The sequence below is a fragment of the Rhipicephalus microplus genome, chromosome X (assembly GCF_043290135.1).
Source record: "Rhipicephalus microplus isolate Deutch F79 chromosome X, USDA_Rmic, whole genome shotgun sequence".
Lineage (NCBI taxonomy): Eukaryota > Metazoa > Arthropoda > Arachnida > Ixodida > Ixodidae > Rhipicephalus > Rhipicephalus microplus.
The window spans coordinates 355,949,973-355,963,557 of NC_134710.1; the positions used below are offsets into that span (position 1 = coordinate 355,949,973).

General features: G+C 48.2%; 2 protein-coding genes across 3 annotated transcripts in view; one reads left to right on the forward strand and one right to left on the reverse strand.

Annotated features, from left to right (window-relative positions):
* The first annotated feature begins 4,053 nt into the window (after window positions 1–4,053).
* On the forward strand, window positions 4,054–6,529 carry LOC142776346 (uncharacterized). Its single transcript, XM_075879856.1, has one exon. The coding sequence runs from the start codon at window positions 4,162–4,164 to the stop codon at window positions 6,355–6,357; it is 2,196 nt and encodes a 731-aa protein (XP_075735971.1). The 5' UTR covers window positions 4,054–4,161; the 3' UTR covers window positions 6,358–6,529.
* A 2,318-nt stretch (window positions 6,530–8,847) lies between these two features.
* LOC119161140 (growth hormone-inducible transmembrane protein) overlaps window positions 8,848–13,585 on the reverse strand; it is a 49,862-nt gene continuing 45,124 nt past the window's right edge. For both annotated transcript variants that reach the window (XM_037413490.2, XM_037413489.2), the window contains exon 7: window positions 8,848–9,102. In XM_037413490.2, coding sequence (XP_037269387.1) covers window positions 9,018–9,102 — 85 coding nt within the window. In that variant the 3' untranslated portion in view covers window positions 8,848–9,017. The remainder of the gene's footprint in view (window positions 9,103–13,585) is intronic.

A 13,585-nucleotide genomic window follows, 5' to 3' on the forward strand; every position in this document is an offset into this window, starting at 1 on the left:
CCCATTTGATTGGGGATATAAAACTGATGACCTCAAGTGCTGAATTCCTCATTGTGAAAGAAAAGCCTCAAATGTTGGAACTGAAACTGTGGATTATTGTCCGTAACTATGGCATCAGGAAAACCTTCTCGGCTGAAGATTGAAGACAGAAATTCAACGATGACCTCAGAAGTAACCGTATGTGTGAAACAAAGCTCTGGCCATTTGGAATGGTAGTCAATGAGACAAACAATGAACTGATCATTTTGCGGAACATTATGCAAAGGACCGATGATGTCCATGCCGAGTTTCTGCCAAGGCCGATCAGGCCACTGGACTGGCTGCAACGTAGAAAATGCAAGTTTGGTAGACTTGTCAGCTGCGTGACATATATGGCAGTTGTAAACTGTATGCTCGATCTGCTTGTCTAAGGCTGGCCACCAGTACCTGTCTCGCAGATTCTGTTTGGTGCAGACAATGCCTGGATGGGCCTCATGGGCAAGCTGTATTAGCTTGTTACGGAAAGAAGCAGGGGGAATCACGCGTTCATCGTGGAAAAGCAAGTCCTCGACACAAGACAGTTCCTGTCGGACTGCGAAGTAAGGCAAGAATTCAGAAGCAAGAGCACATTTGAAAGGCCATCCCTCGCGTAAATATTTGAGAACTTGAGACAATGTGGAATCTGCAGCTGTAGCTGCCTGAAGCTCAGCTTTAGTAATGCAGGAAGTAACTAATGAAACAACTTCCTCATCCCGCTCTTCAGTAACCGGTATCTGAAGAGGAAGGCGCGACAGTGCATCAGCAGCCACGTTATAGAACGTTTACAATATTGAACACTGAAATTATAATACATGAGTTTGGCACACCAACGGGAAATGCGAATGGGGCGGCGGCCTTCGGATCCTGCAGAAAGAAGAGCAACTAGTGCTTGGTGATCTGTACCTAATGTGAAGTGCCGGCCCCACAAGTAACCATGCCATTTCTCACAGGCAAAAAGACATGCGAGAGCTTCACGCTCTCCTACTGAATATCTGCGTTCAGCAGGGGTCACTGTACGAGATGCAAAAGCGATAGTGATCAGCTGATCACCTCTGAGTTGTTGAAACACTGCTCCCAGTCCAACATCGAACGCATACGTCGTGATGACAATCGGAAGCTTCTCATTGTACATAGTAACAGCTGGCTTTGAGGCCAGTATTGACTTAACTCGAATGAAGCTCTGCTTAGCTTCAGCTGACCAGTTAAAAGCCTGTGCTTGTCGAAGTAGAGTACGCAGTTGTTCAACAACATCAGCATAGTGAGGGACAAACTTGGCATAATAACCAACAAGACCTAAAAAAGATTGCAAGGTTTTGGCATCAGTAGGCCGTGGGGCATTGACAATGGCCTGAACTTTCGATTCAACAGGTGTCAGGCCGCGGGAATTGACATTATGTCCTAGAATTTGTAACTCATTCACAGAAAAAATGCACTTGTTATTAAGTTTCATACCACATTCACTGATGCGGTTGAGAACAGTATGTGAGTTAGCATCGTGCTCTTCGCGAGTACGTCCCCACACCAAAATGTCATCCAAGTAACAAAGGGCGCCATTACAACCCTTAAGAAAAGAATAATTGACATCATTTTATGAAACACTGCAGGGGCAGATGCAAGCCCGAAACACAGGCGGCGAAACTGAAACTAGCCTTCGTGCGATACAAATGTGGTTAAGTCTCTACTGCATTCAGAAAGTTCAACTTGGTGATAAGCGGACGCGAGGTCCAGCTTGGAGAAACATGCCGCTCTGGAGAGCTGATAAAGCAGTTCTTCAATGTGAGGAAGTGGAAACACGTCTACGACGATCGCCTTGTTCGGTTCTAGTAAGTCGACGCATAGTCGAAGGGATCCATCTTTTTTCTTGACGACGACCGGTGGAGAAACCCAGTCGGAAGCAGAGACAGGCTCGATGATTCCGCTGGCTTGAAGGCGAGACAGTTCCGCAGAGACTTGCTCACGGAGAAGAAGAAGAATGCGGCGCAGTTTGGCACGCACAGGGCACACACCTGGTCGACGCATCACTTTATGCACAAAACCGCGCACACAACCCAGTTCACGGGTGAATAGGTGGTGAAATTTCGAAGGCGCGTGCCGGAAGATCATCTTGGACGTCGACTTGAGCACACGTCATAGACGCACCGAAAATGTTGATGGACAAAGCCCTGATGGCATCACGTCCCAAAAGTGAGCTGCCATTGGCAGTTACATAAAAAGTAAAGGAAGCAGTGCAACTGCGATAGGAGACCTGAGCTGTAAAATGACCTAAATTATCTATCGTTTCCTTGGAATATGTTTGTAGAACGACGTGTGAAGGTAAAAGCCGAATGTTGGAAAAATGACTATGAAAGTCAGCGGCACTGATCAAAAAGACTGAGGCACCAGTGTCCACGAGAAATGACAAGGGCACATGGCCCACTGAAGCTACGATGCCGGGCTCGTACGTAGTGTGGAGGCCATCCACATTTAAAACAGTGACCGCATTGGTCTGTGCAGTGCTCGAAGGAGCGGACAAAGAAACAGGTTCAGGAAGATTTCCTGGACGGGAATTGCATACGGAATGAAAATGTCCGATTTTTCTGCACGCAAGACAAGTGCGGTTTCTCGCGGGACACTGCGCGAAATTGGCTTAATGCCGAGCCGATCCGCAACGAAAGCAATGCGTGGTTGCGCTTGGAGAAGAAAATTGCGAACGTGAGTTAGGAGATCGGTGCTGTTCCTGAAAACCAGAATTTGGCGAAATAGGGTCGCCATATTGCCGGCTTCCTCGCCTCCGCGACGCCGAGAGGCCGCATTGTTGGCCGCCACGGAAGGACTGTGCAGGCGGGCGTCCATGTTGGCCGCCGCGCCGAGACGAAGATGAAGGGCCGCCATGTTGACGCGCCCTGTGAAACAAAGAGCCGCCGCCTTGGCCCCACGCAGCAGAAAGTTGCTGCACTGAATGCGGAGCGAATTGCTCCATCTGGGAGCGAATAAGCTCGTCCTCTCGCGCAATCGAGAGGGCTTTGGATAATGAAATTGAGGAGCCTTTTCGAAGCATGCGGCAGCGGACGTTTTTCGAGGCTACCCCGGTGAAAAGCTGATGGCGGATCATATCGTCCTCGAGCGCGCCGAAGCCGCACGACGTGGCGAGCGTTCGAAGAGAAGTAATGAACTCGGCGACTGGCTCACCAGGCAATTGTCGCCTTTCTTGGAATTTTACGCGTGCGAGATAATCGCACGAGACTTCTTTAAAATGCTCATCAAAAAGAGCAACAGCATTCTTGAAGGCATCGCCCGACGCTGGCGTCGGCGACGCATTGGTGGCGTCCAATGTATGGAAGAGTTTTAACCCAGCAGGGCCCAACGCGTTGAGCAGCAGGGCCTTGCGACGCTCGGGCTTGCTGGCGTCCTCCCCGGCCGCGTCTGCGTAGGCCTGAAACACCAATTTTCAGTTCGCCCACGGAAGTGGCGGGTCTCCGGGAGAATAAAGAAATAGGGGAGGTGGAATAGGAGACGCCATTTCAAGCAAGAAGAATGAAGAGGTGCATACGAGAAGAAAATGACGCCAGTATACTGTTTGAAGACGAAGGCAGAGGCGGCGTAGCTGAATGAAGAAGAAATGAAGCGACGCAGCACGCAGCAGCCACCACGCTGGGAACAAAGAGCGTCTAGGATTAGCAGGGTAGGTCCGTTAGAAACAAACAAAAAAAAAAGACGAACACGGAGAACGAAATGGGTTCTTACGCGTCCTCGTCGCCATTGCTGTGTTGGGGGCTGGCTGGTCCCGATGAAGCAGAAGAAAAAGACGGCCGACGGAGACGTACGCGGCCGGTGGGGAAACCGACTAGCCCGAACACGCGGGTTGGCGAGAGAAGAACAACAACCGCACTCCACGGTTACCCAACGCACTCTCCTCTTTATTTTACAGTCGCCTTGAAATCCTGGTTGCCAAAGCGGCGCCCCCTGGCATCCTCACATGTCGTTCCGAAACCAAAACCGAAACCAGAACACAACACCATAGTCTACTTTCGCGTTTTCACCGAGCCAGTGGCTAGCACGGGGACGCGTTCTGTGGCGTCTGCCTCTTCTTTATCGGTGAACGCATCTTATGCCGGGCTTGTGAACCAGGAAGACTCTGCCTCCGATGCCCGTGTCTTTCGGCCGATGACACCGACGGCAAGCTGCGGCGTTCCCATGGCAGCCACTCTGAAGCAGAAGCGGCCACAGAAGCAGCCGCAGGAAATGAAGAAGCCGACTTACAGCCGTGACCTGAAGGCCTACTTTAGGCGACACTCCCTGGACATGCGAGCCCCTTGCACCGATGCCGACTCGCCCACTTCCATGCGACAGCTTTGCTGGCTGGTTAGAGAGATCGCCGTTTGGAATAGTTTCCTCGAGAACATCGGTCTGGAGCTGCTCGAGAACCGCCCGGGGCGCCTTTCCCTCGACACGTTCGCGCGTTGCGACCCGAGCATGATCGACTACGGCCCCGTGTGCGTGACTTTGCTTGCCCAGCTTCTCGCAACCCACCGTTGTATCTACTCCGTGCATTTCGGCTACGCGGGCAAGCTGTTCAGCATGAAGATGAGCGTGATCCAGCACCTGACGCCCAACTCTTCCATCGAGCAGTTCTACGTTGACGGCCAGGCGATGGACAGCGACGAGATCTATACCTTCATCAGGGCAATGTGGCGGGCCAAGCCGCTCAGCGTGCATGTGTGCATCATACCGCGTCGCCGCTCTGACGTGCACTCAATCTTCCTCAATGTCGAGGTCAACTCGACTCTCCGCGAGCTGGCCCTAGTCGACACTGGCTTCAAGGTGGCCGACACCATCCTGCTCTTCAAGGCGCTCGAAAAGAGCAAGAGCGTCGACTATTTACGGCTCGAAATGAACACCGTTGGCATACGGGGCGCCACGCAGTTCGCATCCCTGCTGCGACGGAACACCCATCTCAGGTTTGTCATCCTACAGCGGGTCAAGCTGCAGGCCAACGGAGCTGTGGCCATAGCGGCCGCGCTAGCTGAGAACACCACGCTAGTTTTCCTGTGTATCGCCAACAACTCCATCGGACCCGTGGGCGCCCGGGCTTTCGCCCAAACTCTCAAAACGAACTCGTCACTCTCGGGGCTCAACCTGCAAGACAACGCCATCGGCACCAGTGGTGCTGTGGCCTTAGCGAGCACCTTGAAGGTGAACTCGAAACTTGAAGAGCTCCACGTTTGCCTGAATGCGATATCCGACGAAGGCATCGTTGCCATCGCGGAGGCAGTCATGGACAACAAGTCGCTCAAGGTGCTGTCGCTGTTCGGCAACAAATTCGGCGAGGAAGGTGTGGCCGCGTTGGGCAGGCTCATCGCCTGCAACAGGACTCTGGTGAGGTTGAACGCGACCCTCGAGTCCAGCTACGGCGCTTCACGGAAGGGCCTCGACGCATTCGCCGAAGCCCTCGCGGCCAACACTGCCATCAGCGGTGTTAAGCTGCTAGTGTGGGGCACGCCCGCCATGAAGCAGCTGTCGCACATGCTGCCGCTCACGCAGACTCTGAGGTATCTCTGCGTGTACACGTGTGGGCCCGAGATCGAGCAGTTGTGTGCCGCCCTAGCTCAGAACAAATCCATCCAGGAGGTCGAGATCTACTGTCACCTCAACCTGGACGACGGCACGGCGCTGGCTCACCTGTTCGAGACAACCACGACGATCCAGGCGGTGACTATCACCAAGAGGGTGAAGAACACCTGTCTCATACAGCTTTTCAACGGCATCGCCAGCAACAGCAGCATCTGGAGGCTCAGCGTGCAAGGCGGCAGCCTGACGTCGACTGCTTGCACGGCCATCGCTGCCGCCTTGGAGAGTAACAACACGCTTGCGTGCTTCACGTTGGGACGGGCCACGGCTGAGGATTCGCGTCTGAATTTAGTGAGTGCGGCTCTGGAGCAGAACTGCACGCTCCAGATGATGTGCATGAAATACTCGGCTACCAGTTTGCCAGCATTGGAGATCAGTCAGCTACTGCGGCGTAACAAGGGCATGATGATGCTGGCCGTCGAGTTTGCATTGACCAGGAATGTCAGTAAGGCCATGGCGGAGGCCTTCGAGATGTACAAGGACACCCCTTTTTTTCTCCTGGAGCTTGCCAAGTCGAACGGCAACCAGGGTAGGCCTGCTGCCTCGGCGCTAATCAAGGAGGGGGAACGGTTTATCGAAGAAAATTACTTCCAAATAACGGGAGTCGTTAAGAGAAAGATTGTGTGCGTCAGGACGAGGAAGAAAAAGAATACCACCATGTTCGACAACCTGAACAACTACTGCTTGCGGGAATTGTTGTCCTACCTTCGGGTTTCCGACGTGCAGTGTTGAGCTGCGGTATAAGTCTCGGTGTTTTTTTTTTTCTTCGAAGGGAAGGGTTGGGGTGTTCAAGTTAACCTAACCCTTTTTGTGTTTTAGTGTCGTGTTCTGCAAATGAACGACTGTTTTCCTCTTTTTTTTGTGGTGCCTTTGTATAAAACATCTTCGAGTATTTACCACTCTATATTACAAGTCTGATCATTACAACTAGTCGTTACATTTACTGAATTTCGCCGTGGTACGAAGCTCTGCGTTGTTTGAGTTTGCACGAAAGCTGATAAGCAAAGCTTTGTGCTGACGGTAATACAGTAAAAGCTCGTTAATTCGGAATTCACGGGACCGGAAAAATTGTCCGAATTAACCGAATTAGCGAATGAACAGGGAAAACAACATTTAAAATCAAGCTGCAGAAGCATACTTTTATTTGTTGAAGTATTTTGTAATTGTCGTCTGCGTTTTCGCGCAGATTTCGGCTGACGTCATAATTTTTCTTAACTTTTCCAAATGGCCAACAGCACGCAAGTTGTCTGGAGTATTCAGGCAAGCGTCCTCTAATATTAACAGCGCCTCCGAGACTTCCTGTGAGGTGCGATGAGGTCGCGGCTGTATCTCCTCGCATGATTCTTCATCGGAATCGTCGTCTTCATGGGCGCCCGTGACATCAATAATAATCTCTTGGTCGGTCAGGAGACCACTCGTGGCGACACCATGATCAATCGCGATGTAGTCCTGAAAGGTCACATCTGTAGGAAGGACAGCATCGAAAGTCGGGCAGTCATCATAGGTGCACTCGGCTGACACCTGCTCGATGCCATTGTCAGCTACTGCTGCATGCTCGGGCCTCACAAAACCGCTGTGCCGAAAACAGTTGGCGATGACTTGCGGCGGAGTGTTTTTTCACACGTGGGCGATGATGTGCACTGTGCCGAGTAAGTCCACTTGATACAACTTTCCAGCTTCTGAGCATAGGATCATTCGCTCTAGCAGGTGCTTGCGGTACTTCGACTTCACGTAGTGAATGATACCCTGGTCCATCGGCTGAAGAGCAGACGTAGAGTCGGGCGGCAAAAAAACTACTTTGATGCTCTTCAGTTCGACTGTACAGTTATGGGCACTGCAGTTGTCAACAACCATAATTATCTTGCGGTCCTTCGACGTGAAGTGCCGGTCCAACTGCTGCAGCCAGCTGCGAAAAATGTCCGATGTCATCCATGCCTTCCTGTTCGCTGTGTACTCGACAGGAAGGCTTTTGAAGTTCTTAAAACAACGTGGCTTAAGCGCCTTCCCGACGACAAGTAGTGGCAAGCGCTCCGTGCCAGTCATATTGGCGGCAAAAAGCACAGTTATCTTTTGCTTGCACTTCTTGCCACCAATGCACGCGTCCCCTTTGAAAGTCACCGTCTTGTCGGGCAGAGCTCTGAAAAATAGAGGAGTTTTATCTGCAGTGAACACGTCACGTGGTTCATATGCGGCGATGTGCTCCAGCAGCTTCACATTTCTCCACTCGGTGGTCACGATTTCGTCAACACTGGCCTTTTCGCCGCACACACTCCTGAAGACAAGTTCGTGTCTCTCTCGAAACCTCGCAAACCACCCTTCTGACGCTTTGAACGATTCAATGTTCATCATTGCAGTGTAGTTCTCACCTTGCGCCATGATGAGAGGTCCGCTCAAAGGCAGATGCGCGTTGCGACATTCAGTAATCCACCGGAGCAAAGCTTCTTCGAGCTGGGGATGAGCTAGGGTTCGCAACTGCTTTCTAGAGGCATGAAACTTCTCGCTTTCGAAGGCTTGTCGAATCTGTCGTTCATTTTTCACCTACGTTCCCAACGTGCTCCGCTTCACGTTGTACTTGGTCGTAACCTGCTGTCGCGATTCGCTGTTCTTCAGTGCTTCCAAAATTTCCACTTTAGTCGCCAAGTTCTTCGCGTCGTAGTTCTGCCGCTTTCTCGGCGTTGCCATCACTGTAGCGCACGATGGTGGTGGCATGCAAATACGGTCACAATGGAAGGAAAAGAGAACTCCGCAAGATGAGATGGTTCCGACACGACAACGCAAGGGAAAATGGCGTTGGAGGCGCTGAGTGGAGAAGAAAGAAGACGCCCACGTTCGAAGACGCTGCGATTGCCCCCACTAGTTGATGATGATGGCGATGCCACTCAGATTTCGGTTTCACTGCAGTGGTGCCAGCGCTGCTTTATCACACTTTTGTGTAGCAGCAGCCGTCAGCATTTGTCCGAATTAAGCTGTGCGGAGCCGAATTCCGACGAAATAACGAAGGTTTGGTCCCATAGATTAACATGCACTTTGGCCGGGACCAATAGAGCCGTCCGAATTATCCGAATTAACGGGTGTCGAATCAACGAGCTTCTACTGTATTTGCATTACTGCACGTTCATTGAAAAAGACCCCAGCTTGAAAGTGATGAAGGTGGAGTCTACGACACGAGTCACTTCCACTACATACAACTTTTACTTACAAGAAATGACAGGCAACACAAAGTTGAACATGGTTATTTGTAATTTTATTTAAACTTGCTGCTTGGACTATACTGGAGACGCTGCAGAGGGATTTGTATTCGCACAACTTGCTTCATTTTCAGGAGCAGAGAATTTTGCATCTACATGCGTGCTGCAACCGTACAACCATCGCACTTTTCAAATGTTGCCATTTCACTTCCTTCGTGAGCCACCACCAGCCAGCAGCATGGCAATCCTGATGAAGATGTTCAGCGTGTCCAAGTAAATAGAGATGGACCTGGAAAAATTCAGGAAGTTTATAGGTTCCTGTAAGCAAGTTTGTACAGTATATTACACATATCGCACATTAAATTTTCTTTTATCTCCTTAACTGGCAATACAAACTAAAAAGTAAGTGCAGATGCAAACAAAAGAAGAAAACTTGTCGCAAGCCATGAAGGAAAATGAGACAGGTACACGCATTAAAAAATATGGATATAATTTATAGAATGCTACTGGCTTAGGTTGTTTTGGAGCACGTGTCGCTAGACAGAATTTTAAGACATGTACCGCATCCATGAAAAATGACATAAAATAATGATTTTCTTTATGCTATACAAGAATAATAATAATAATATACAAAGGACATAATAATAAATATCTCACGCAATTAAACTAACCTAGTAGAGAAAACTAAGGATGAGATATAGAACCATAGAACCTTGTTTTTACATGACTAAAGGTGACATGATTATCACAGATTAGCTTGTACATATATGAACAAAAAAGATCACAGAAACGTTCGTTTGGCACGTCCGTGTTTTATGAATAGCAATAAAAAAAACACATATGGCTCGTTGATTACGTTCCTCGACCAATGCTTCTGTTACTGCAGACTTGGACCATCAGAAACTGGGTAGGGTATTTTTAGAGTAAACATTTTCGGATACGAAGCAGTTACTGTATCAGTCCAAGGCTAAGCAATGCCTTTAAGGGGGGACGCGACTTTGGGATCGCAAAAAATGGCAAAAAAATCGATTTTTAGAAATAGTTTCTGTAACCCTTTTTCTATCTGGTTCCAAGATATCTACACTGAAAACCGCGGAGAAGTGCTTCGAAAAATTCGTTTCACCCACCTAGGTAGCATAACTTTTTCTAGAAATGGCGAGAAAACGGCGATTTTCAACAAATTATAGCTTCGCGATGCTTGGGCCGGGAGCCGGCTTCTTGGGCTCATCAGAAAGAGCATTTCTCCGTGTTTAACTTTCCCGCCTCAGCTGGCTCCTCCCTTTAACAACAAGCGAGCAAAAAGCAAATGTTTGAAGGTCGTTTTGAGGCTCTTGATTGGCCGTGGCCGCCTTGTTGCCTCAGCTTGCCTCGCCATTGGCCCGATGCTCGCTCCGAGAGATCGTCGTCTGCTGCTTGTGCGTCGCGAGGACATGGCTCTCGAAAATCGCCACTTCGTGACGTGCTCACGCCTTGATAATCACTTAAGATATAACTACGCTTTAGTTACGAGCAGTAAGCGGATGCGCGATCAGGTTACTACGAGCGCATTCGTGGCGACGTGCTTTTTCGCAAGCAACGAAGCTGTAAGCGGCGGAACGATCTGATTACTACAAGTGGCCGCACCGGATGCACGATCAGATTACTACGAGCGGGCGCGCGGCGGTCTACGAGTGCGACGCGTCATTGGAGTCGGCTTCAGGCTTAACTCCGCTGACAGCGAGACTGCGGACAGGAACGATGCGCAAGCGCACTCTTGGCAACGTGCTTCTTCGCAAGGAATGTACCACATCACTCGCTAGCTCCTCTGAATCACGTACGGGCATTTTATGCATCGGCAGCGGACAACACAATCAAGCTCGTCACCCCCCCCCCCCCCCCTTCACTGCCAAGGATCGCTCGGAACAGCGGCTAGCAATTTCGCGCGTCGTCATTCAAAAATGCAATGCCAAGTGCAGTGCGTGCCGATTTTTTGTTGGCAAGGTTCCTTTTGGCGTTGCATAAGTGGTTGCCAGACTGGGAGAGTCAGTGTTGCCAGACTGCCGCTAAATTTAACTGCAAACCTTTTTTTTTGTAGTTGTGGCTTCTCCGTGAGATTTTGGTGCCATCCGCGGTGCATTTCGCGAACGAGCAACACTGGCCGTCTTAATTAACGGAATGAACCGCACCTAGCAGTAGTCGAGCGTGGCGCTGCTGCGCAATTAAGAGGCCAATTTAATTAACGAAATGAACCGCGCCTATCAGAAGTCGAGGCGCGTTCTCTTGCTGTGTGCGCAGCTGTGCCATTAAGATATCGAGTCTCAGTATTAGAGATGACGGGGAAAACTGAATAGAGTCGCAGGAGGTGATGCGCTGCCCCCCTCCCCCCTTACTACATTTCGTTAATTAAATTGGCCTCCTAATTGCACGGCAGCGCCACGCTCGACTTCTGCTAGGCTTGGCTCATTCCGTCAATTAAAATGAATTCTGTAATGCGCAGTTCATTTCGTTAATTAAAACGGCTTCTTAACTGCACGGCAGCACCACGCTCTAATTCTGCTAGGATCGGTTCATTCCGTTAATTAAAACGGCCAGCATCGCTCATGCACTCGCGAAATGCACCGCGGATGGCACCAACTTCTTACAAAAAAGCCACAACTAGAGAAAAAAATTTTCCGCCAAATTTCGCGGCCGTCTGGCAACAACCACCCCAAAGTCTGGCAACTGATTTATGCAACGCCAAAACCTTGCCTTTTCGTCTTTGTAGTTACACATTTCGGGCATCGTCATTGAACGCCTCCGGCAAGTGCATTACGTGCCGGCTGCACTGTCCAGGCGACTGCGCACCCCACGGTCATATGGAGTGCTATCAATAAGCTTTTGTGATGCGATTCAGACGTGCTTGGAGCCGTGCTTGATATCGCCATGAACGTCTATGAATGCTCCAAGGTTAATGAATTGCTGTAGATTAGAGTTTCCGCAACTGGCTGTATGATGACGCGTTTCACGGCTTGAGCGGCAAAAGAGAATGTATGAATTAGGGGCACGAATTTTTATATGCCCGTTTCACGTCATTAATAATACTGCTAAAAATTCCTGTGCCACCAGTCTTCTGCCCATAACTTTGTTATTTAGAAAGAAGGCATAGGCCGTCATGGTGTGATCCATTTTTCTGATCCAATAAACCTCTCTCCAAGTAAAGAAAAGTTCAGTAAATATTTGTAATCAAGTACTTAATTACGCTAATTATAACTTCAGCACAAAAAGTATGCGTAATGATTTCAGTATATGGTTTTATTCAATTACAATCTTTTCTGTCATACCTATCACACCACTCCATCATACAAAGAACTTGGTTTGAAATCCTTACTTGTTCTTTGTAAATCATGAAAAGGAGTAAATCATGAAAAGAAGTCAAGTATCACAAGACAAACCTGAGATCACAATTTTTAGGTGTTTTAGAGACATAAAGAAAAGTTGAAACTTTAAACGCGGCTTTTTCAACTCCGTTTTTTTTTTTTTGACATTATGCTCAGCCCCTCCACATGGTTGAATAAAGAAATAATTTGTTTCTTGTAAAGTGTTTGTGGTATCGCTTCAAAATTTTTATGGAAGCACTGTGAGCTCATTCTTAGTGTCTGTGCCAATTTTCATCGATATCCAACGAGAAACAAAAAAGTTCATTGAAAAAAGCTTGTCGAAAACTTCGACAGGGTTTTTCTCACAAGTGTGTCTTGGACATTGTGCATCGCTCGTGGAAAGAGTAGCACGGGAATGAGTGGACCGATTTTGATTCTGTTTTTTTTTTTCCTGAATCCTTGAACACTGCTTGTGGGTACAGCAATCTTCAATTTCTGTTTTATGGCCCTGTTATTTTTCTAGACGATTTGTCCGTGCCACTGTTTCTGACAATGAGTGTCGGCAGCCATGATGATCTCTAAAAAAAAAAAGAAAACTTATTAAAAAATTCTGAGAGTGCCATACCCTGTAGCTTTCTTTTGAGTAAAGATAAACACCATCCACAGCTTCCTGGCATGTTTTGTTGCAGTGCTAGGCTTTCCATGAGCAGACCATGTAATTGGATCGTCTAGCATTATGTAACTTGAGAACTACTGAAGCTATCATGATGAAACTGCATATTTCCCTATTCGAGAGACTTATGAGTATGCATGCCATATTTCATTGCTGTAGGTCAACGAATAAAAAAGGTTTTTTCCAATGCCACCTCCCCCCTTAAGGGGGGATGCTACACCTTCCAAAAACTCTTTTATTTTTGCGAGTACCTCAGTCAAATTTGGAGAGCCTATGTAGATTTTACTGCTGATTTCAAAAATCTAATTCTTTTTTTGCTGTGACAATTAGTTTTAAAGATATAATGAACTGCGACTTTTTCAATTAAGGCCTAATTAGCTAATTAACTGTAACTTGGATATTGATGTGCAACCTATAGAACCAATTCGGTATGTTCACAGTGTGCAATAAAGTATAAATCATTGTTCTGGGCTATTTCAAAGCAAAGTTGTGGGATGTTGAATATGACATGAAAAATTTCCCCATCTACACTTGAAACAAAAGATCCATTTAGAGAATTTTCTCCAAAAATTATTACAATAAAACTTACTTTACGACACATCCCCTGCATTTATCTTCGAAACAAAAAAGAAATCGTAATGATAACCCAGATAGAACAAGAGATATTGCTCCGGCATAATGGGAAGCACATGAAAATTGTCGTTTTGAGAAATCGAGAAAAAACGTGGGCACACATTTTTATTGCAGATGATGCAACAAGACAA